Consider the following 25,067-nt stretch of genomic DNA (forward strand, 5'->3'; position numbering starts at 1 on the left):
GATAATATCCTAAACTTTTCAAAATAATACATTCTTACTGTCACTAATTATTGACTAGTGCTTTCGGGTTGCTGCAGTGTGTTCTCATACTCCTATGCTCTTCTCTTTTTAGGTTGTGTCGGGCAGAGCATGAACTTTGCAGAACACCCCTATGAAGGTCGAGGGGTAAGTGTCTCACTTATTGTTTTCATCCATCACTTCCTTTTGTCATTTTTGTGCCTCTTAGTTCGGGAAACCACCAAAATATTTCAAGTGGTAATTAAGGGACACTAAAGGCAAACTATTCGTACTACAGCAAGAGGTTACCCCCTTCATCAGGTGTGACCTGTGAAGAACTGTCTGTAAATGCATCAAATTTACACATCAATTCAAGAACAGGTATCTGGGCTAGTTGGTGAGGATTGATAATTAGTAAACGATGCCAAAAAGAAAGACGATAGTACGAGGAAGCGCACGAAACACGCATGGCCATGCGCCACAGTGGTGGCCAGACATGTAGGCTATAAGACGATGTCATTGCATCATGTTCATAGCCACTGAACGCTGCTGGCAAGTGTATGAGAATTTACAGGGCATATAGCAAAATGAAACTTGATAAAACGAGTGGAGAAGGGCGTGGGGTGCAGTGTTGCTAGAAAATAGCAAATGTCAGTGTAGCGCTGGCCAGAGACGGGATTGACGAATGCTACGCGCCACACTGGTGGGTGATCTGAATTAAATTAACGACCACTAAAAAGCAATTTACTTTCAGACCAATCGTTTTTTGGCAGAAAACGAGTGCAAGAAGGTTTCCTATATTTGATTTCAACATTCCATGCCGACTTGATGCTGGCCTTCAGTGTCCCTTTAATATCGATGGACTTGGAACCCCCATTATTATTACATTTGGTAACTGATTCATTTATGTATAATTAAAAAGCTGTGCTGCTTGTAAATTAACTAATACATTAAAAGGTCCCTGTAACGAACATTTTAGAATTGTATATGCAGTTAGGCCACAATCAGATTGATTGATTGATTTGTGGGGTTTAACGTCCCAAAACTACCATTTGATTATGAGAGACCCCGTAGTGGAGGGCTCTGGAAATTTAGACCACCTGGGGTTCTTTAACGTGCACCCAAATCTGAGTACACGAGCCTACAACATTTCCAGGCTACAGTCAGAGTAAATCTAAATCATTCTTACCATAACTTAGGTGCCTCCTTGGGTAATGGGAGCGACATGTCAATAAAGGCTAGTCTTTTCTATTCCATGCTTTTCTTAAACTTCGCTGTGTGATCAGGGCTAAGCTCTTCTGTGATCGTCTGCAAGTGCATGGAAGATGTGATAATTCCTTGTGATGTGGCCCAAAGTAATGCAGCTCTATGTACTATGACTGATCCTCAGGTTTGATGCTGTCCCTGCCACTGAGCCATGCTTGTTGAGTGCAAATTTATTGAGCGCTTTTTGAAGCAATTGCTGTCAATGTACTTTCATGAATGGTTTGTCGTGTCTGTAGAGTAAAGTGACAAACGCTGCTGCTGCTTCACCTTGCAGCCCGGTCACTGTCAAAGCGGCAGTGGGGGCTACCCATATCCGGGACAGTACCGGCCTCACCCGAGCTCTCCGCCAGCTTCTTATGGTCCACCGCCGGGCCAGCACTGCGGCGGCAATTACGGCAATGGCCCCATGCCAAGCAGTCCCGGACCCTACCCACGGCAGCCGTACCCTGGGGCCGTGCCCGAGATGCGGTACGGTCCCCGTCACTCGGCCCCACCAGCATATCCGGGCTCCCCAGCACCACTCTCAAAGCCGCCAGGCGCCTGGGACCATGGCATGGGCGGCGGCGGGAACTACGGCACAAGGCCCGTCATGATGCAGAGTCCACCGCAAATCCGCTCGCCCGTCAGCAGTGCACCGACAATGCACACGATGGGAAACTACCGCACGGTGGTGCCTCCAGGGCCTGCCGGCCCTCCCATGGGCGTGGCACCGCCCCCACCGCCTCACGGGAACGTGCCGGTACCGCAGAGCCAGTCACCATCATGGTCCCAATCGCCCCGGACGACCCCTTCTCCGCTTGCTTGCCACGCGCGATCGCCGGCACCATCGCAGCAGCCACCATTCTCCCCGCCCACACCCGCCCCCACCCCGCAGCTCCAGAAACCTCCATCTCCCATAACAGGCTCCCACGATCCCCTCCAGTCGCTTGAGAAGATGGTTCTTCTAGACCCCCACAATAGCAGCAGCGGAAGCGCGAGCTATGGTGGCATGCAGGAGTCGTCCGGCTATGGATCCACTTCTGGTGGTGGCACTGAGAGTGGACCCAGCTCGCCGTACCCGACTTACTACAACCTCGACCAGAACCGGATGTGCACTCCTCCGGACCCAGGCCCACCTTATGGCATTGCGAACTTTGCTGCCACGGGTGCCTACCGTACGGTGCTGCCCAACATGGACAACAACCCAGCCCTGCGGGGTGAAAGGACCGGCAGTGGTGGCATTTCTGTTCCGTCTTCTGGTGTGTATGCTCAGCCTGTTGTGAATGGTGTGAATGACAGTGATTTTGGGTCGGGCAGTAGGCCTATGGCGGGTCCCCCGCCAAGGTCTGGTGAATTTGAACGGCCTTATGCCAGCGCAGGACCAAGGGGAGGATCACCGCCCAGCGATGACCCGATAAAGCGGCGACGTAGTTTAGACAGTACACTGTGCAATCGGCCTTCTAGTGTCGGGGGCCCCGGGCCATCGGCAGTGCCGTCTGGTTCGGGTGCCATGGACGGCGGGGGCAAGCTCAGGCGGCGCAGTGTCGCAGGTGTTCCCGACGGAATGAACGCGTCGCCGGTGCCCCTGACAGCTATGCCGACGGAACAATCACCAGCACAGAGGGTGAAAACGGAACCGGAGGTTAGCGTGTCGGAACCAGAGCGTGTGTCAGTGAGTGGTGCGGGGAGTGTTAGTGGTACTGCTACTACAACTGCGGCTGTTGCTGCTACGGCGATGGCAAGTGCCACCTCTGCGGCTTCTGCTACCACTCGACAACAGCAGTCGCCAACAAAGCGCAAGAGGGGACGACCCTTTGGCGCGAAAAACAAGGCCAAGGATTCGGGAGCCGTGGTAAAGCGGAGGCAGCGCAAGGGGGGGGCGGTAGCGCACTCGGTGGTTGCAGCGACGCCCACCGCCGTGATGGTCACTGCAGCAACAACGATGAAGGTTCGCACGCCGACGACGGGACCGTACGTTCGCGTGCTTGGGACGCGTGAGCGGCCGCTGTCATCACACATCGTCAACATGACTCCACGCACTGTGCCAGAGGACGAGAGCAAGCGGAAAAAGGTCAGTGCCCCCGCAGCCCGTGTGGGACCGCACCATGCAACGGGTCGTCGGCTCGCCGGATCGGCGGCGCACACAAGCACGTTGTCACCGCACTACGATGCTGTGACGCGGGACCCTACGTGGTTGTGCGCGTTTTGCCTGAAGGGCAGCCATCACCAAGGTGAGTGGCGGCCTTTAGCAATGCGCTCAAACTTTTTCACATTGCGCATCATATTCAGGCACAACCTGTGTTACCTCACAATGTCGTTGGTGTTGTAGGTGTGACCGCAAAAAAAAAGCGTGCCCATTGACACGTATAAGTGCCACCCTCAAAGGTGCGCCGGCACATGCATATTTGTGCTTATCATTTTTGGTAGTAGATGCTATCTCTATCGTAGTCTAGTTGGCGATCAGTTGGCTCTGAAATGGCAGTCTGATCTTTCTTTGAGGTGACCAGTCATCTCACATTGCCTCGATTCCTTGTTGCCTGGATATGAACGCATGACCATCGTTGCCAACTGAAGCAAATGAAGTGTTACACTGATAAGTGTGTAGATGATGGTCTGATAATGTCATAGAAAAAAAAAAAGCAAGAAAGAAAATCCCCAGCCTTGATGTAACTCACCCTAATATAACGAAATATCAGTTATAACAAAGTGAAGGATAGTCCTGCAATAGATATAGTGTTAGGAATATACCTTTAACAATATTTTTTTGACGTAACGAACATATTTTAGTGTAATGTGCAATCTTGTTATAATGAGGCGTGAGCGTACATCAGACACACTCACGTCACGTCAAGCTTTGCTTGTCTCCACTTTTCCCAATATGGCAAGAGTTTCTGAATCTTTTCCTTGCCCCTGATGCGAAAGGCCACCTTGCTGTCATTTTGTTGGGGTAATGCTCATGCCACTCGAAATGGGCTTTGACTCTATGCCATCAATTACGCAAGCCTGTTGCAAAGTGTGATATTGGTGACTTGTGTTTGGGTGCTACCAAAGTCATTGAGGTGTTGTATTGTCAGCTTCGCTGCTATATGCTTAGTTGTAACTTAGTAAGGCCCATTTTGTTGGACTTGCGCTAACAGTAAAGTCTAGAAATTGACTACAAAAACGCAACTAGGGGACTGCTTACGTGACAGCTAGCAGTGCAGCCTTCATTGAAAAAAAACAAACAAAAAAACACTAGGCACAGGACTGAGGCTGGCACTGGGGAACTTGTTTGGTCTTCTATTGTATTTTGCTGTTTTTGAACAGTTTGCAAAAAAAAAAAGTTGGAAATTTTAATTCCTTTGCAAAACTTTCATTTTGCTTGTAGCTTCGTCGATGCCGTGCATAGGAATTTTAGAACCTCAAGAATGTTAGTTTTTTTTTCTGTTTCTCCGAGTTTTCTCTGTTTTCTTGGTGAACTTCTAGAATCATAATGTTATTGGCAACAGTGTTTTAATCATCAAGATAGTAAAGTAAATGTGGGGTACGGAATGAAACCACAGCAGGACATTCTACTAGTACTAGATGATAGACAACTTAGTGCATCAGTTAATTTGTTATTAACTAAATTTGTTATTATAGTTGTTATCTCGTGAGTTGCAGCTGTGTACAGATTGAGAGAGACTGGTTAGCCATTAGGAAAAGTGAAAATCCTTCACAATGCATTAGTCCACACCGCATCGTATGCTCAGCATTCCCTGTGTCTGTGCTCAGGCATTGGCCAGCAACAGCCATGTTGTTACAGTCGAACCCTGCTACAACAAATGCCGCTTCAACCAAATTTCTGCTACAATGAAAAATCACGATTCCCGTCAGCAGCCCATAGTAATGCATAAATATTCTCGCCACACCAAACACTTCTGCTATCCCGCTTTAATAAAACATCACGATGCAGTTCCAGGCTCGTATATTTATTGTTCTACAGTAAACCCAATCTTCAACATTTGGATGCATTTTCAGAATCTGAAAATACATTGATAAAGTCCAAAACACGCGTTAGCACCACCAGAAACCGCCACTGTTCAGCAAGCATGGGCGCCGCCATTGCTTGATAGGGATGGCAATGAGGCTGCCCTGCTTTTGCCACTGGCTTGCTTTTGAGCCACAGACAATCCGAAGCTGAAGCTCAGTCGCTCCAACGCTCGCTCAGTTCATGGTTTCCTTCACGCAGCTGCTGGGTGCAACCACGGAACGATGCGTTTTCCGATTCCAATGCTTATCATTTTACTTGTGCTTGGCCTGTGGGGTACATAACCAGAGCTGCTGTTCGTCCACATTATCAACAATATCAGCTAGCTGCCAGTGATGGATGATAAGAATGGCATAGAATAAGACAAAAGTCACCGCTCCACGATACCCTGCCTTCATCTCAGCATTGTCAGATACACCTTGATGACGACAGCTGCTGGTCAATGCAACTGTTGGGTACGTTCACGAAAGCGGTTGTAGGCGTTTTTTCAGCATGCTTTTCACCATGGCCTCGCTATGCACAACTGAGAATTGCGTCGTGACGCTGCTGGGAAAAGAATAGGAAGCCATGGACACTTTTTTTACTTTTTAGAATAAACATTCCTTTGTTTTGCTAGCTCAGATCAGCTATATTTTTTTCAATTTCACTACAACGAATTATTTTCTGCGCTCCGTGAGTTTCGTTGTAGGGGGGTTTGACTGTACTAAAAAAAAAATGGCAGCACACTGATTTCTTCGAATTTGAATTTATTGTAGTTTTAATGCACTGCAGGCCTCGTAAACTCAACAGGACACTTGTGTGCGTGTTATGTTTGCATATGGGTGCTTCAACAGCTATGTATTCATCACTATTTTGCACGGTTTCCAATATTCATTCTGAAACTCTCATGGACGCATGTAGCAGGCAATGCTAAATATAAATAAACTGCTGATCTCGACGACTACAGAACATGCCTGATACTTGGTTCTCAGCTTCGCATGACACAGAGTGGTATCTGGTTTCGCGGTTTACAAACGCTGCTGTTGGGACTAAGGGCACGTGGCAAGCACGAATTTGAATTGAAGCTGGCAGTTGTGTCTACACGGGATCTGTCATGTTGCTTTACTGCCACAGATACCGGTGGTTACCGATACAGTAATCAAAGGCAAACCTAGATTGTATCAACCTAGATTCGAAATAAGTACGGTATTCGTGCAACAACTCGTAAGCAAACTGGGTGAGCTCCAGTTCGGACGTCCACAATTATGTTCGTAATGCCATGTTGACCGCTGTGTTCAAAGGTCAAGCAAAGGTGCTTTTTTCCCAGTCGTATCTTCTCTGCAACCAAGCTTTACAGGGCATTTCATATGGTGGTTTTAAACGGGCCTTAATTTACTATGAGACGAACATTCCTAGTCTTCTTTAACAATGAATGTGCGCCTTGCATTATATAATTCATCTACAGTAACTTAAGTACGTAGAGTAACGTTTATGGGACCGAAACTGCTTCTCCATTCGCAGGAAAATTTCCTGTGGAGCAGATTATTTTCCAACTAGAAGTGGCAAACAAATTCCAGCTAAAAATGACTGCCCAGTAGGGAATCGAGTGCATATACATGCTGGAAACATCAATTCCAGCTGGAAAAAAAAAACGTTTCCAGCTGGGAATGTGAAATTTCCAGCCCAAACAGCCTTTTAAAGATGACAATCTTTCTTGGGGATCTTAGACGGTTCGTCTGTCTGTCTGTACATTTGTCTGTTTGTGTCCATTTTTAACGGCATCGGGTACTTGAAACGGTCGACCCCATCTTCAGCGCCCACCTATGTTGCTCAAGGTTGAGCGTTCGTGCTTGTGCAATTGTCAATTAAAAAGCAATCATTGCGCATGTCTTGGGCACCATAACAACACGTATATATTCTACATGTGCGTCTCTTACTAGAAAAGGCATACATAAGTAATTTTAAGGACCGTAGCGCTTAACACGCTGCGCTGACCATGCAACTCTTGCACAGAAAGGCGAGTGTTTCCAACGCTTTGCTAAAACGAAACGGTGGTGGCACCTAGCCATCGCCTTGCGTTCTACACCTTATCACCTCCGAGATGGGCGCACACACCCGTCTCACAGCCACGCATTTTGTTTTCTAAGACAACTGCCAGATGGCGCTTATGTCTCACGTGTGACGTGACTTGATGCACTCGTTCCCCTCCGCTGCACGCTCGAGGCACTCTAACACAGCGCCTCCAGAATACCATTCACTGATTTTCTTGCACAAAACATGAAATAAATGTCTTGTTCACTCTCTCCACTCGCAAGACTATCGTCTTTCGAAGACATTTGCAGATTACATGCAGATACGGGGCCAATTTTTTCTGCTGTGAACCAGGCTGGAAAGTCAATTTCAGCTCAGAGTTCACATCCTATTTTCACTGATCTTGGGCGAGAGTGAGCAGGACACATGCAAAAATTGTGCTGATGCATTTGCTTTCCTGGTGAAAAGTCTTCTAGCAAACTTTACTCCAGCGACATTCTACATTTAAGGTCTTTCTCACCTAGCCTCAGTCTCCTCCTGAACTTTTTATCGTGTTCCAATTGACACATGCCCACTCATTCCATGTAGTGTTACTCCTTTTAACGTCTCCACTTATACGCCTGTGCCAGGGTTAGGTGATCTGTATGGGCCGTACCCGGGCACAGTGGTGCGGCCGGCCGAGCCGGAACCGACGAGCAGCCAAGAAGAGACGCTGCTACGCAGGGGCAGGGCTACCAAACGGAAAAAGAGCGACTCGTTCTCTGGCACTGAGGATGGCACCACACCGCGACGAGGCAGCCGGCAGGTGAGCCAGTGTACAATGTGTCCATCTATCTGATGGACTGCCTGTTTTAGTCGCCAATAATTGACTCCCACTGAACAAGCAATGTGCCCCCTCCCCCTGTTTTTGATTCTTACGCAATGTCATTTTGGTGCCGTCGTTGGGAATGGGGTTGCCTCGTTTTCCACCGCTGCCACCACTGTTAGGAATGGGATGTCACACCGTCTCACTGCTTTCATCACTGTTGGGAGTCGGTTTGCATGGCCGGCGCAAACACGTGCGGGTGTCGTGCTAGGAGCAGTCGGGAGGACGAGTTGGAAGGCTGGAAATGCTTTATACAGAGTATATTGCCGCGAAGCGATTAGCCGCGAAGCGGATAGCCGCGGATTAGCCGCGAAGCGGATAGTGTTGCGCATGCCGATACCGCCGGCACGCGGCCTTACCGTGGCCCGCACGTCGACCATTCGTTGATTACGAGATGGCCCCAGATTCTACGATGACTGTTATACCTGCTTTTGGGGGCGTATCTCGGATGGTGAACGCGCCTTGCAATCCAGTGGGGCATTCTGTCCCCGGACGGCCGCCAAACACGCTGTTCGCCACCCGCTATTTTTCTTTAGTGGGCGCAAGTCAGCCAAATAAACGGATTCCCTTTTATTTCTACGAGCCTCCCGGTCTCCTGTCTTCGGGCTACCCTCACTACTACGTGACAACTGGTGGAGGTGCGTGGTATGCACAAGAACCACCTTAAAACAGCCATTGCAGAAAACGAGGACGCTAAAGACACGGATACTCGAAGCAGCCGCCGCCTCCGAAACCTGCCACCTGAGCTGGGACTGCTACCGGACCCCACGCGACCACGAAAGGACGCTTCCACAGCCACTATGGGCAACCCACAATCACCCATCCCTGTCATTCTGCAGCTGCCGCGGGTGCCTTCAACTTTCCAAGGTTTTGCCGCTGAAGACCCAGAAGAATGGCTGGACCAATTCGAGCGCGTGGCTACCATAAACAGGTGGGATGAAGAAATGAAGCTGCTATACGTTTACTTTTTCCTGGACGGCCCCGCCAAAACGTGGTATGAACCATGAGACCACACTGACCACCTGGGAATTTCTGAAGAATGAGTTGCTCAGGACCTTCACCAGCATCATGCGAAAAGAAAGGGCCCAGCTGCTGCTAGAATCGAGGACCCAACAGCCGAATGAGACCCTAAACGTGTACGTCGAAGAAATGAAGTGTCTTTTTCGGCGAGCGGACCAAGACATGACCGAAGACAAAAAGGTCGGATACCTAATGCGAGGGGTGAAGGAGTCGCTTTTCGCCGGCCTCATAAGAAACCCCCCTAAAACAGTCGCCGAATTTACTGAAGAAGCGCACATCATAGAAAGGACCCTGGATGCCTGGACTCAGCAATACAACCGCCCGTTTCAGCTCAGCTCGCTCTACTCGGAACTGATCTGAGGTGGGATAACCACCAACGATCTGCTGGAAGCTATTCAAGAAGTGGTTAAAGAACTACGTCGATTGCTACCTCCTTCCCCCCAGCTCCCCCAGGTAGCATCTTTCTTGGACATAGTGCGTGATGAAGTCCAGCATGCGCTTGGCTCTTCATCAGCGACGACTGGAACAGAGGCCGAAGCAATGACTTACGCCGCTGCAGTGAACACTAGGCCACCCCGACGGAACGAGCCCAGTCCTCGACGGTACCCTGCAGCCCCAAGTAGCCGTCCGCCCTTCCCCGCCCAACCTACATACGAGACGCCCGAGCCCAAGAAAATGCGACACCTGGAGAACTCCCGACGACTGTCCCCTATGCTTTCACTGCGGTGAGGCCGGCCACATTCCTCGACACTGCCCCTACAGGCGGATGGGACTGCATGGCTTCTCATCTCGGGCACCACGGCCACGCCCTGGACAACGACCTCCGGCAATCAAAGACTACTTGTGCCATACAGAGTACTTGTCCAGCCGTTCTCCATCACCGCCATCTCCATGCTTCGCGTCACTGAACCGCAGCGACAACGAACGAAGAAGGTCCCCAAGCCTCCATAGAGGAAACTAAAACCAGCAATCTTTGGAGTTGAGGTTGCTTCAAGAGGAAAAGCTGAAGACCCTCCACCGACGACCATATATGACGACAGCACATCATCTACGACGACGACAACGCACAACAACCCAAGCCGCGAGACGAAGCAAAACGAAGCAACAAGACGAAGCCGTGACCCGAACCCAAAACCAACGCGCAACTCCAGCCCACGTGTCACCGATTTTGAAGTATCTATCGACGGCCACCCGGTAACTGCCTTGATTGACACAGGGACTCACTACTCGGTCATCAGCGGGCCATTGACTGACAACTGAAGAAGGTTAAGACTGCTTGGAATGGCCCGCAGATCCGCACAGCGGGAGGCCACCTCCTCACCCCATCAAGGCAATGTACTGCAAGGGTGACATTCATTGGTCACACATACCTTGCGATTTTCTTGGTGCTCCCACAGTGCTCCCGTGACGTCATTCTCGCCATGGACTTCTTGACTCAACATCACGCGGTTATCGACCTGGCGTCCAGATCCATCAAACTTTCCTCGGATGAAGCCATAAATTCATTCTCCGCACCACATAATCGCGCAGCCCTCTGTGTGCTCGAGAATGACGTGAGCGTCCCACCCCGCTCAACCACCCTAATCACCGTAACCACTAATGCTGTCGAAAATGCCCATGGCGTCGTCGAAGGTAACATACAGCTTTTGCTTGGTCGTGATATCGCAAGAGGCATTGCGGACTTCCGGAATGGACAAGGCCCAGTGCTGCTAACAAATTTCAGCCAAGAACACCGTCACCTGGCCAAAGGCACGATCATTGCCTTTCTCGATTAAATTGCTGAAGTCAGCGACACCCTCGCCCTTTCGAATCCAGCGACCATCACCCCACAGACCCACAACTCGCAGCTGTCATTCGACATTAACCCTTCCTTTACTCAATGCAAGCAGCAACTGCTCCAGAACCTTCTTCGACGTTATGACGACTGTTTTGCCACTTCAACTTCTCTCGCAAAGCATCGAATCATAACACAAGAAGACATCCGCCCTCTCCATCAAAGCCCTTATCGTGTGTCGGCACGTGAAGGCCAGGCCGTCCGAGAGCAAGTTGAGGAAATGTTACACGACGATGTAATTCAGCCATCGAAAAGCCCATGGGCAGCACCGGTCGTCCTTGTCAAAAAGAAAGACGAAAGTCTTCGGTTTTGCATCGATTACCGACAGTTATATAGTGTAACCAAGAAGGACGTGTACCCTTTACCAAGGATCGACAATATCCTAGATCATCTTAGTGATGCAAAGTACAAGTACTTCTCGTCTATTGATCTGAAGACAGGGTATTGGCAAATTCAGGTTGATGAAACAGACCGAGAAAAGATTGCCTTCATAACGCCGGATGGATTGTATGAGTTCAAAGTGATGCCATTTGGACTTTGTTCCGCTCCAGCAACCTTCCAGCGTCTAATGGACACAGTACTGGCAGGCCTCAAGTGGCAAATATGTCTCATATACCTGGACGATGTGGCCGTCTTCGCCTCCAACTTTAGCGACCACCTGAAAAGGCTCCGGATGGTACTGGACGCAATTAAGTCATCAGGGCTGACACTGAAGCAAGAAAAATGCCATTTTGCCTATGAAGAACTACAGTTCCTTGGCCATATTATAAGCAAAGATGGCGTACGATCAGATCCCGAAAAGACAGACGCTATCGCACAGTTTCCTCAGCTGCAAGATAAGAGAGCAGTGCGCCGATTCTTAGGACTGTGCGCCTATTACCGGCGGTTCGTCAAGAACTTCTCACACATTGCTGACACTTTGACACAGCTCACCAAGTGGGACGCCCCTTTTAAATGGGAAGCTGCGCAACGTGAGGCATTCAAAGAACTTCAACTACGTTTATAGTCGCCGCCGGTGCTGGATCACTTTGATGAAAATGCCAAAACTGAGATACATACAGACGCCAGCAGCATTGGCTTAAGTGCCATTCTCGTTCAGAAGCACAACGTCTGCGAGCGCGTCATCGCGTATGCAAGCTGCTCACTGTTGAAAGCGGAAGTGAACTATTCCACGTCTGAGAAGGAGTGTCTTGCGATAGTATGGGCCACCTCAAAATTCCGCCCATACTTGTATGGCAGACCCTTCAAGGTTGTAACGGACCATCATGCGTTGTGCTGGTTGGCCAGTTTGAAAGACCCTTCTGGCCGCCTCGCTCGATGGACCCTACGGCTTGTGGTGTACACGTATCCCGAAGGAGTAAGGCCACCAGCGTGGGTCCGGTCTTAGCGAGCCGCAGGGCACGCGTTAACCGGCGCCGTGGCGAGAACACGATACTGCTCAAAGTCGCAACACTTTATTGTGGCAACACCAAACGCAGTACAGCCCGTTGCAAAAGGCACGGCGGGAAAGCAAATAGGCTTATCCACGCCACGGGCACAAAGTACTACACCGGGTGCCACGAGCACGTCTCCGCGGTAAAGGTGATCCACGGAGACACCGGGACCAAGGCCCGGTTGCTCAAGCGAGAGCAAAGGCGCTCGCATTGGCTTCGAAGGGAGACGGGTCAGCGTAGCTAGGCCATGCACTAGGACACCGTACCACCCCTCGGCCGTGCGTACGCAGCGGGGCCACAAAAGGTGAGCGTTCGCCTCGGGCGCGAGGCGCCGTCAGCGAAGTCCGACGAGCCCCGAGTGACGGGAGTCGACGGACGGAAAAGATAGCGTGGCTCACCGTTTGCTGTCCCGAAGAGTATCTGTCTGCTCCCGACGCAGCGCGTGAAAACCTCTCGGGAGTCCTTGCGCGCGGCGCCACAGTCAACATCCGCTTCCGGGTGAGGGAGTTAAACGTCACTTTGCTCTCCCACCACGGCAGACAGCAAGGGAAGGCAGACATGTCGGGACATGAGAACGGCAGAAAAGGCGGCAAAGCCCGCGCAAAGGCACAAGCTAGCCCCAATTCCCACAGGCTTCAGGAGTTTGACGTGAAGGTGGTCTACACGTCTGGTCGTAAGCACTCCGACACAGACTGCCTCTCAAGAGCCCCTGTCGGCGCACCCCCAGGCCATGAAGACGACGATGTCTTTCTTGGGCCTATCAGCAGCAGCACCTTTGCATTACAGCAGCGCTTAGACCCGATCCTACAACAGTTGATCAACTACATCGAAGGAAAAGCCTCCATACCGTCGGCACTGTTCAAGCGTGGGTTATCCTCTTTCTGTGTGCAAAACGGGGTGGTCGTTAAAAAGAACTTCGCACCGAATAAGGCAGCTTACCTTCTTGTCGCCCCAAGCAGCCTCCGAGAAGAAATTTTACAAGCGTTACGTGACGAACCCACTGCTAGCCACCTCGGTTTTACACGCACTCTCCACAGAATTCAAGAGCGGTACTACTGGCCCCGCCTCTCCTCAGATGTTGAGGGGTACGTCATGAGTTGCCGTGAATGTCAGCGCCGGAAGAGACCTCCAAGAAAACCAGCTAGATCGCTCAAGCCAATTGAACCCCCGTCGAGACCATTCCAAGAGATTGGTATGGACCTGCTTGGACCTTACCCCATGTTAACATCCGATAACAAGTGGATCATAGTGAGCACTGATTACCTCACCCGATACACTGAAGCTAAAGCCCTTCCGAACGGCACAGCCGTAGAAGTTGCCAAATTTTTCGTCGAATCCATTCTCCTCCGGCATGGCGCACTTGAGGTACTAATAACAGACAGGGGAACGGCGTTTACGGCTGATCTTACTCGGGCAATCTTACATTACAGATCACCGAAGAACAACTGCGTACCATCCGCTGACAAACGGTGTCACGTAACGCTTGAACAAGACCATTGCCGATATGCTCGCTATGTACGTGGATACAGAACACAAGACCTGGGACTTAATTCTGCCTTACGTGGTCTTCGCCTACAACACCGCGGTGCAGGAGACCACTAAAATGACACCATTTAAGCTTGTCCACGGGAAGGATGCCGTTACTACCCTGGATGCCATGCTGCCTAATGTCACCGATGAAAACAACCTAGACGTGGCCGCCTACCTTCAGCGTGCAGAAGAAGCCCGGCAGCTTGCGCGTCTGCGCATAAAAGACCAACAGTGAAAACACGCAAGACGTTACAATCTGCGGAGACACGATTTAGCGTACAGGCCAGGTGACAGAGTCTGGGTTTGGACGCCCATTCGCCGCCACAGATTAAGCGAAAAACTCATGCACCGTTATTTCAGCCCATAAAAAGTCATCCGTCAAGTGGGTGAAGTGGACTATGAAGTGGTCTCTGATGGGGCTAGCTCATCCCAACGACGTCGCGCACGTCAAGAAGTGGTACACATCGCCCGTTTGAAGCCCTATCATGCACTCTAAAGGACGCTCCCTGTTTGCGTCTCTTGTTTTGTTTATGTGCGCGTGATTCGCGCTTGTTTGCCATTTACCTTCGCACAGTCTGTCTTTTTGTTTTATTTTAAACAAAGCATCGGGTCGATGCTTAGGTTGAGGAGGGGAGCAATGCCGCGAAGCGTATTGTGGATAGTGTTTCGCGTGCCGATAACACCGGCACGTGGCCTTATCGTGGTCCAAGACGCACCGCGATTCATCTGCGAAGATCGTGGGCCGCACATCGACCATTCGTTGATTACGAGATAGCCCCAGATTCTACGACGACTGTTATACCTGCTTTTGGGGGCGTATCTCGGATGATGAACGCGCCTTGCAATCCAGTGGGGCATTCTGTCCCCCGACGGCCGCCAAACACGCTGTTTGCCACCCGCTAAGCCGATGTGTATATTTTTCTTTAGTGGGCGCAAGTCCGCCAAATAAACTGATTCCCTTCTATTTCTACGAGCCTCCCGGTCTCCTGTCTTCGGACTACCCTCACTACTACGTGACAATATACATGTTGGGGTCTGAACTTTAAAGAACGGGCAAGGTGGTCTTTGGTGCTCCAGATTAAACTGGGACGGTGGGGTCCATTCACACGTCCTCCTCTCTAGACGATGGCCAAAAGTCCACTGATGCTTCACCTCTTTCCGGTGTATTGTGATGATCACGCCTTCGCTTCAAAGGGTCAATACTCGATCGGTAACGTAGGATTACGAGGTTGGTGAATGACCGCACTGGTGGCCCTGTTAGGGTGGGGGTGGGGGGGGGGGGGCAGTCAGTAACTTGGTGATTTTTGCCATAGATCATCGGGGTTTTTAGAATTTTTAATTGCAAGAGAGATATTTGTCGAGCCCCTTGAGTGCCTGATGTGACAATGTTTTATTGTATTCTGCTCTATTCTAGTATGTGCTATAATTTAATTACTCTAGCATGAAATAAACAACTGTACTTACTATAAATACTATTATACTATAAATTAATTACAGTAAAATGGATCGTGAAATCTCTGTGAAAGTGCAGAGTAGTGTTTCAGTGGATTACTGTTGACCAATGTTTTTTAATGCTTCTTTTTGAAACAGCAGAGGTTGAGTGAAGCTGAGCGAGAACCAGAGGTGTGCAAGGAACTGTGGGTGCACGAGGCATGTGCAACATGGTCTCAAGGTGTGTACCTTGGCGGGAACCGGGTGCACGGGTTGCAAGAAGCCGTAGCCGAAGCCGCTCACCTGGTGAGTCCTCCTCTTTGGCACCGTTTGTCAGAGTGAGAAGTTTCATTTCGAAGAAAACTTAAAGGCCCCCTAAGGGAAACAATGAATTTACATAGGTTAAAAATTGTACTCTGAGAATCCTAATTTCATTAATTTCACCATCATAAGCTTATTAACAGACAAGAAAAATTAGACTTTCAGTTTTAAATTTAATGTCAAAGTCCTCACGCATGGTGTCACAAACTTATAATGGTATTTTTCGTGCTTTGACAACATTTGCTCAATGAAATTTTCTGAAACTTGGTACGTTATGCCTTTGGCCCCCTCAAAGTATGATTTACTTCATTTTTGCCGATTAGCAACTACATGTCAACTAGTAAACACAGTGCAAAATCGATGAAGAAGCCGCGCTGTTTGGTGCAGGAAACTCAAGTTGCCGGCGCTTAGCATCCACGTTTTGGGGTCTCTGGGCTCTGCCTGTTTTGCGTGGCGTGATGTCCGTTCGTTCTAGCAACCGCCTGAGAACTCTCCTTAATTCGAACAATTACAAGCTTTTACCGTGTAACCATGCTCATGACTGTACCATTACTGGCGCTGCAAAAAAATGTGCAAGAGCTGCACATATGGCTCCGAAGTAGGATGATAACCGCCTGTCAACTCTAAAACCACATCTAACCAAACTAAATGTACGCTTGTGACCGTGCAGTCATGCATCCACGAAGTGCTGGGTTGCATGGTGTGCTCACAACTTGTTCTGATGAAATGGTGCTAGTGACCTGACAATCACCGACTTAACTACGCAACCCTTCTTCTTTTAACAACGCACACGAAGAGAGAGAGAGAGAGAAAAAAAAAGCTGCCGTGGTGTGTTGGTTCTCTCTCAAATGCCGATCTGCTTCTTTCCGCGTAGAGACGCTCCTCCGCTCTCGTCACATGCTGGCCACGCTGCGGCTTTGGCACAGAGGGTAGTAACGGAGATGCAGTCGTTGTTATCGTCTTTAGAGAGTGTCGGCGCTGGACATTACCGCGCGCAACTTCTCTTGCCAGGAGAATGCTGAAGCTGCAGTAGACTTTGCAAGCTGCGTGCCGAATTGATTGACTCGTTGCAAGGCAAACATGTGCAGATGTGCATAACCGATTACTTCAATTAATGACGGATGTTCTGTGATTTGTGAATAAATATAAGTCTTCTGAAACTTCACCCTCGTGTGTCAGCTCAATGCACATGCGACACTGCATGGGGAGCCGTCTGTTTACTTAGCTTTCATTAATTCGAACTTGTTTCAATTCAAACCAGTCTTCGGGCCCCTTCGAGTTCGAATTATCGAGATTCGACTGTATAGTGATCAAAAAGCATCTTGAATGATTGTCAGATAAACAGAAGGTTTGTGCTAAGTAATTGGGTTTTCTTGGTACGTATTAACTGCTGAAAAATAAGTGCAAGTGTTACTAATGCATGCTTTTTATTCTCGGCCAGGAATGTTCGCACGTGAAAGTGTTACAAAATGGAAACCTATCTTGTATAGATAAGAGAGAGTTTTTTTAATGCCTGGCGCATGCAGCAATAACTTCAGTATACAGTATCAATCCTCGTGATTTTATTTGCCGCTACGACTAGTTGTGATGACATTAGGTACCTCAACATGAAAACTTTTTGCCTGCGCAGTCCCAACAGTGCCACGAAGCAAAAGTGGCCATGTGAATGCCACAGTGTCTTGTGTGAGCATGTGGCAGAGAATTTCTACCTTACTGTGTTGTAGAATACAATAGGAGCAGAAACTAAATTCTAAAAACATGTTTTAATCAATTGTTCAGGGCCCACTCATGCTTACCAGTGCATTTTCTGGGCTTTTGAGGGCTTGGCTTTTGATTTGATTCATAAAACTGATAATGTTCTTGTAGTGCGCCCCTAAATTTGTCGTTGCCTTCCTCCTTGCAGGTGTGCTGCAAGTGCAAGCTCGTCGGTGCTTCTCTGGGCTGTCTCAGCCGGGGCTGCAGCGAAAAATACCACTACCTCTGTGCCGTCGAAAAGGGTACGTTAATACTACTTTTAATACAGTCGAATCTTGTTAATACGTAGTTGGCCGAGAACGACGTTTTGGTACGCAATAAGTGATGTACGAATTAACCATCAGTGCCAGTTTAGCGGCTACTTACCGGTCAGAAAAGAACACCACAATCCTCACAAACATGTGCGCACACACACGCAGGCACGCAAGCTTTATTTAGAGACAGGCAGCAAAAAAAAATCTGTGATCTTCACTTGCCACCGTGGTGGCCTTGTCGCGACAACGGCACCTTTAAAGTCGGTGAGGCCGCGAGCCAGCTGGTTCATTCGGCCGCGCTTCTCGGCGAAGGCTTGCACCACAGTAACAGCACGCGCAGCTTCGGATAACGAAGGGTCGTCGTCCACTTCGACATTGCTCTCCGCCTTACTTCCGCTTGAATCGGGATGAGGCGCGGCGGCGGCAAGTGTCGCTGTCGGGAAAGTCCGGAGATGCAACGACATCTCTGTCCACATCTTGGAAAGTGCCGAAGTTCAACTTTTCGGCTCTCCCTCCTTGCCGCTCGAGCACCTCAACAAGGAGGCTCTCGCACTCTTTGGTGTCCTCACCATCCTCGTTGTCGTCGTTGCTTTCTTCTGGCATCCTGAATTGTGCTCGCGTGAAACAGTTCCGTATCGTAGCAGTGCACAGCAGCTGTATAGCACCTAGGAGGTCTATACTGTACGTTTTGTCCCTCTCCATGGCAAGCAACATCCTACGCAACGTATTTTCCCGGTCAATCTGCTTGACAGAAAACGTATGATGCCCTGATCGAGGGGCTGGGCGAGCGCTGTCGTTTTGGGCGGCAAAAACGACAGCTTAATAGCTGACAGGTTACCCACATCAACATGCGCCGACGCATTGTCCAGTACTATCAGTATGCTTCTTTTCTCGGCAGCTAAATGGCGGTCCAGCTGGCGCACGTACTCCGCGAACAGCTGAGTTGTCATCCAGGCTTTTTTGTTGTGCTTGTAAACAACGCCGGATGGCAGCCGAGCGACTTTCAAGCACTGCGGGTTTCCATACTTGCCAATGACCATCAGGAGCAGCTTCTCACTGCCAGTCATATTTACGCCAAAAGCGATTGATATGGGATTTCGGGCACGTTCCCCACCAGTGCACTTCTCGTTCTTAAATGCCAATGTCCTGTTTGGAAGCCGGCAATATAAAAGTGCCGACTCTCAAAATTGAATATGTCAGCAGCACCATAGGTTGTCAAGGCTTTGTAAAAAAATGACATCCTGCCATTATATAACGCCTTCTTTGTCTACTGCAGCATCCTCACCACAAACAGCCTTCCCCACAATGCTGTAGCGGGCTTTGAACCGTGATAACCAGCCGTTGCTGCAGGCGAAATCGGGGCAGTTCAGCTGATCTATGAAAGTTTGTGCTTTTTCAATTAAAAGGGGTCTGCTATCCGGCAGATTCACGCTTCAAGCCTTTTTCAGCCAAATAAGCGGGGCCTTTTCCACTTCGAGATAAGCAGAGTCTCTGATGCGGCGCCTCTTCAAATTACTGCCTGAGCTGCCCGTCAACTTTTCGCGAGCATTCCGAATTCCGCGCACAGTCGTCGGCGGCAAGTTCTTTTCGCGGGCTACCCCAGATCTGTTATCCTCATTTTCAATAATGAAAATGGTCTCAAGTTTTTTTTTACACTCAAGACGTGGTACATAGGCATAACAAGAAGTTTTAGTGTGTGAATTCAATCGCACCCCTCGCGCATAAGAAAAAACACGACGCACAAAAAAAAAACGTAGGCAACACAACATCACACCGCCGCCATGATCAACACTGGGGGAAAAGTGAGGACTAAAGACCAAATAAAGAAACGTGCTCAGCCTGGCTCAGCGCTGTTGAGCCGTTTAGAATACGTACTTGGCTTGGTTTGGAAAGCGACAGCTAATTCGCAGCCCCTACCGGGAGCAGCGACAGAAAGTTCCTGGGTTACCAAAAACCGATCTCGAAGGCCATACTTTTGCCCAATGCTATCGGCAACAGCTCTACGCGCAAAAAATACATCAACGTGGCCATGTTTTGGTGCCACTATTGCTGGCTGTTTAGTCCGATCGTCGCAGCTAGTGTATTGAACGTCTGCGTGCACAATATTTTGTCGATGTTTGGCCTGTGCATGGATAACGAGAACAAAAATAGTACGTACTAACTGTACCTAACACCACAAGCGACTACGGCTTAAGCGGTCAGTCAATACATGGGGTTCAATGAAGATTGGGCGGGGGATTCCTCGCGACTACGTATAAACCGCAGTTACACATTAAGCGGATACATAATAAAAAAGTTTGACTCTAGAGTAAAATGTAGTCCTTTCATTCTATAATAATAATTGTCATCTCATTTGCCCGCATATATTTTAATAATTAAAGTAATTGGCACTTGCAACTTTCTTATTAGGAATGCTATGGTAGACTGATAAGTGTTAATGACCAACAATATGCTGTGCTTGCGTTGACAATGCAAAGGCTTGCAAGATGGATGACGGTTGGTGTTGTGGTACAAAAGGACTACTTTTTGACCTGTTCTTTTTTTTGTGTGTTTATAGATGACACTCTCTGAATTTTCTTCTTCTCTCTCTCTCTCTCTCTTTTTTTTTTTTACTTGGATCAACCCTTTATGGCGTTCTTTACAGAGTCCTCCTAGCCTAGTATAATCTTTGCCTAGAATACTGTTTGTGGTGAAATGAGTGCAATTCAGGGATCTAAACAAAGTGTGGTGGCATGTTGAAATAATGAGTTACCATGAATTTTAGGCATAAGATTACACGTCTTGCGACTGCAGCTATTTTGCTTATGATGCTTAGGTCTCATTGTGTGGATCAGCTGCTGAGCATATTTTGTAATGCTTCACTTAGGGGAACCAAAAAAGTCATGATTAACCATTTTTCTAAGTTAACTATGTTTTGATGGAAGTGCGTGTTACACATTAAAGCATTTGAGTTGAAAGAATGCTGCCCTGTAGCTATTTGTCTGCCAACAAGCAATCCTTTTTCTCCTCTTATTTTTTTATTATTACAATCTTTGATCCTAGCATGCAGTTTTATGGTAGTGCAAGTACTGCTTCATAGGTGCTGTTAAACTTTTCTTTTAATGGTAGATCTCTTCAAGCTTTTCATTCCGCTGTTTCTCATGATCAGAAAATTAAACTGCTGTACCGCGTGCAACGCTATAACTCTGCCTGCATATGCTCTCGTCATCATGTTAGAATTGACTATAACTGAAGACAATTTTGTCTAGCTGATGTACATTGAAAAATCAGGATATGTATAGCACCTTTTTCTGATTCACCCAGTAGTTTAGCAGATAATAAGGCTTGCAACCAGCACAGCTATTGAGGTTGACCCAATAGATGAGCAGTGTAGGCGTGTTCAATGTGTGGGCCCTCTAAGAAAGCAAGGAGTAAGTGAAGAACAGACGAAGGGAAGAAAAAGGAGAGAAGGAAATAGAAACATACAGGAACGTAGAGAATCTATTAATTAGAACAGTGCTAATTAGAGTTTTGCTAAGTTCTTGCTTATGAATATTGTATTAATTGAGTTAACATCACAGTAATTAAGACATTGCTAATAATCTAGATCTGCCTCAAGCTCGGCTGTTAGTACAGCCTTGCACTACTTGTGCAAGCTGCGTACATTTTTTCCCTTCCTTTTTTTTTTATTCAGTTAACGGGGCCACTCACCAGGTTTGAAAATTTTGAGCTGACAAGCGCAATGTGTAGCCGAGGCGTTCATGATCACTTCTGTAAAAATTTGCAACGCTACGCGCCGCGGACATGGGTCAAATTTCAAAATGAACGCTGCTCCCTCTCTCTCTTCTGCCGGCACGCGCCAAGAGAATGAAGGCATGACGTGCATGTATGAATGGCCCTACGTACACGGCAATGCAGTGACATTGGTCCTCTACGTATACGACTCTGCTCTGACGTTGCAAACAGGGGCACGTGACATGGCGAAAATATTTTAACACAGCATGCGTAGTTTATGTAATTTGTTGCTTGAACAGATCGATCAAGCTCTAGATAAATGATGAGACGCAATAAAGGAATGTGTCTTTTTTCATTTTTCTCCCGCGAATTGCAAAGAGATGTGGGGTTAATCTGTCGGCGTTTCACATGCGTTCATGTCCCCGTGGTCAGCGCATGGATCAGACGACTGCCGTGGAACGCTCCTACGCGTTCGCGCACTCATTGTGCTCATATATTCTACCGCGTCTAAACCAGCGCTTCCTGACCATCCCGCAGAAACAGGCAGAAGACCACAAAATAACGGTGTTCAACAAAGCAATGCCGTTCACGGGCTCGGGGGATGGACGTGTTCGGGTACGTCATGCGCACATGACCTCTTGGTCGGATCCCGGAGAGGGTAGGCAAGAGATTTGGCTTGCAAAGGCTATGCGGAGGAGCGGCAAGGGTTTCGAGCTCTCTTCCTCGTTTCGCGCCGCTTCAAGAAATCTGTTTCCTCCGCTCGTGATGAACCAATTAAAAAATTTGTGTGGCAAATTGTTTCTCATCGGACACCCAAGAACTTCCATTGTCTAACTAAAATTTGGTATGGGGCCTGGTGAGTGGCCCTTTAAGTCTAGGCTGTGAAGCACAGTGTTGACAGATGCAGGACTAGTTTCTTTTTAGATGATTTCCTACCTAATTAAGGGAGCTATTCTCGAACTGCCCTAACTACTGTACATGTCCATTTCGGCAGAGCACATTCAGTTACTGGAGAAAGCGGCTAGATGTACATGTCATTGCACTCATGTACGTCGATGCTGCAAACCTGCACAGCACCCTCCCCTAACTGAAAAAAAATGTACAACGCGCAGTCACAGGCCACTTGAAATTTGCAAGTCTGTTCTCGCATATGAGTCAGTCTCGGATTCTTCCAAATGGTGCAGGGAACGTGTAATAACTGTCACAGGTGCGTTTAATGGGAGGCCACTTTGAACCTAACTTCGAGAGCCAATGAGGGTACAGATACGGAAGCTAGTGCCCCACCTCCGAGATGCATGCAGCTAAAAGTGGAGGCTGTGTTCGCTACTGTGAAGTGCGTTTCGTTCCTCCCTCTTGTGTTGAAATTCGTGCGAACTCCGTGACATTTTAATGATATTGTGGAAGAAGTAGAAATGGTATGTTTCTCATCAAGCTCTGGCTGATCAGCGACGGTCAAAATGGACACATTTAGTATAGCTGTCCTGAAAACCTGAATTGATGCTGATTTCTGCCTTTCTCACTTCAAACCCTCCCTTTTTTTTCTTTTGCTTTTCCGAACAGGTTGTCAGTTGGACACGGAGAACTTCTCCATTCTGTGCCCCAAACACAAGGTTTGTATGTATAATACTCCCGTTTGCTCATTTCACAAGAAACTTACTACAGCAAGATGGCATGTTTAGCCAGTTGGATTACGTTCATAATTGAAAATTTTGTTGAAGCGCACTAAAAAACAGATGGACAGAAGAAGCTGACAAGGACAGTGCTTGCTCTCGCAACTGAAGGTTTATTAGTCAGAAAGCTTTTCTGACTAATAAACCTTCAGTTGCGAGAGCAAGCACTGTCCTTGTCAGCTTCTTCTGTCCATCTGTTTTTTAGTGCGCTTCAACAAAATTTGCAATTATAAACTTACTACATTATGATCTTGCACCCACTTGCAAATTGGAGGGTTGGTAGCTCAGCCATTCATTAGTTTGTTACGTGCAAAATTCTCTATGGGCTCATACGCACTTTGCCGCTAGGTAGTGCCATCTGTCCCGGCTGCTGAAGTGTGTGCTTCCATGATATGTTGAAATGCTCACACAAGGAAGTTTGTGCGGACGAACTAAAATTATTGTGGATAGCAGGGCCAGTTAACTGAACTTTCTGTACAGTAAACCAGCATTGCTAGAATAACCTTAAAACCACATAGTAAACCAGGCCTTCAAGAACACCCGTGTCTGTGAGCGAAAATAATTCACGTCTAAAATACCACAAGAATGAAGCAGCACAGAAAAAGAGCGTCACAGACCTGTGTTTATTCGTTCTTCTTGTGGTGTTTTAGAAGTCTATAATTTTCCCTTGGTGATGTGCCAAATATCCGTGCAACGAGTACTTCTAAACACCCATGTCGTTGAAAGCCAATTGCTTTTTTCTTTTGCAGAAACCAAGTGCACGACCCTCCTAAGCTGTCATCGCCAGAACGAAAAAACGTACCCTTTTGGCGGGAGATCTTAGACACACGAAGGGCAGCGAGGCCCCTCCCTGGACATGCATTTTTGCTCCGAGCAATTTTCCAGAGCCTGGTTTACAAAGGCGCGGGCACCACTACCATTTCTTAGAGACTGTGGGGGGGGGGGGGGGGGGGGGGGCTCGGCAGAAGCCGTGATTCTAGTTTGGTTATCGTGGGGTGTCACCGGGGTGGCATTGCGCGGTTACCCCTTAACAAGGCCATCATTCGTAATCTGCTCAGACTCGTTCTATTCTTCTTCTTTGCTCCCTTTATATGGTGGTGCTTCCGAAATGGTTTCTCTCTTTGTGTAGTTGGTAGCGAAAGTGCAGCATGGTACACTTCTATAGGAAACATCTGTGTGCTTTTTTAATTAAATTCGATGGTGTCGCAACACCACTGAATTTGTTCAGCAGCTCGGTAAGCTTATTTGGGCATGAAAATTAATTACGAAGCTACACTGTGGACGTTGTATGTGCTGAAAATGTTTTAAATGCTAATTAGGCATTTCTTTTTAGAAGGCTGTACTGCACTGCATGGCTGGCCACTAATTAAGTCCGTGGGACGTGCTCACTACAACGCTCGCGAAACTGTACCTTTTTAAAAGCGCACCGCTTCTAAATGATTGAATCGATGCACAGCCAGTGAGAACGGCACACGTTTCATTTCACTGACTCTGTCGCAAATATCTATGTCCCGCAGAATATCTTCTTGGCCGCCTCGTGTAAAACGTGGGCAGTTGAAAAAACAAAAACGAACCCCGATTTTTGTGTCAACGTGCGAGACTAGCAGCGTGATCCGTGCGAGTGGAAAAGTCCACCAAATGTTGTGTCGTTGTGAGAGTGCGTTGTTGCGATTGTGTTAGTTTTTCTGCGTTACTTGAGTGTCGGTTGTCGCGTGAGCTTTACGGAGCACGTCCACGAATCGAAATAGTACCGGCGGTGCATGTGTGAGACGAGCCTAGATTTTGTTTTCTTAGGGCGGTTCTTTTTGGGTGGCGCGGCTGGGTAGAATACTCCTCCAGTGCCCAGTAAATATTACTGTGCAGATTTTTTAGGTAGGTTGTTTTTGTTAACTACTGTGATCGTTGAACGTTGTGAGCGACGGACGGCGGTCTTGTGGGGCAGTGCGTTAGCACAGGTCTTTTTTTTTTTTTTTCAATGT

General features: G+C 48.3%; 1 protein-coding gene across 2 annotated transcripts in view; it reads left to right on the top strand.

Annotated features, from left to right (window-relative positions):
• The window catches only part of LOC119180345 (uncharacterized), a 34,860-nt gene extending 10,825 nt beyond the window's left edge, over positions 1-24,035 (top strand). The window contains exons 3-9 of one of the 2 annotated variants that reach the window (XM_037431528.2): positions 113-165; positions 1,538-3,473; positions 7,891-8,066; positions 15,534-15,680; positions 17,599-17,692; positions 22,979-23,028; positions 23,838-24,035. In XM_037431528.2, coding sequence (XP_037287425.2) covers positions 113-165; positions 1,538-3,473; positions 7,891-8,066; positions 15,534-15,680; positions 17,599-17,692; positions 22,979-23,028; positions 23,838-23,861 — 2,480 coding nt within the window. In that variant the 3' untranslated portion in view covers positions 23,862-24,035. The remainder of the gene's footprint in view (positions 1-112; positions 166-1,537; positions 3,474-7,890; positions 8,067-15,533; positions 15,681-17,598; positions 17,693-22,978; positions 23,029-23,837) is intronic. The other variant, XM_037431530.2, reaches the window with a different exon arrangement.
• Positions 24,036-25,067: the final 1,032 nt, after the last annotated feature.

This window comes from Rhipicephalus microplus, chromosome 7, assembly GCF_043290135.1.
Source record: "Rhipicephalus microplus isolate Deutch F79 chromosome 7, USDA_Rmic, whole genome shotgun sequence".
Taxonomy (NCBI): domain Eukaryota; kingdom Metazoa; phylum Arthropoda; class Arachnida; order Ixodida; family Ixodidae; genus Rhipicephalus; species Rhipicephalus microplus.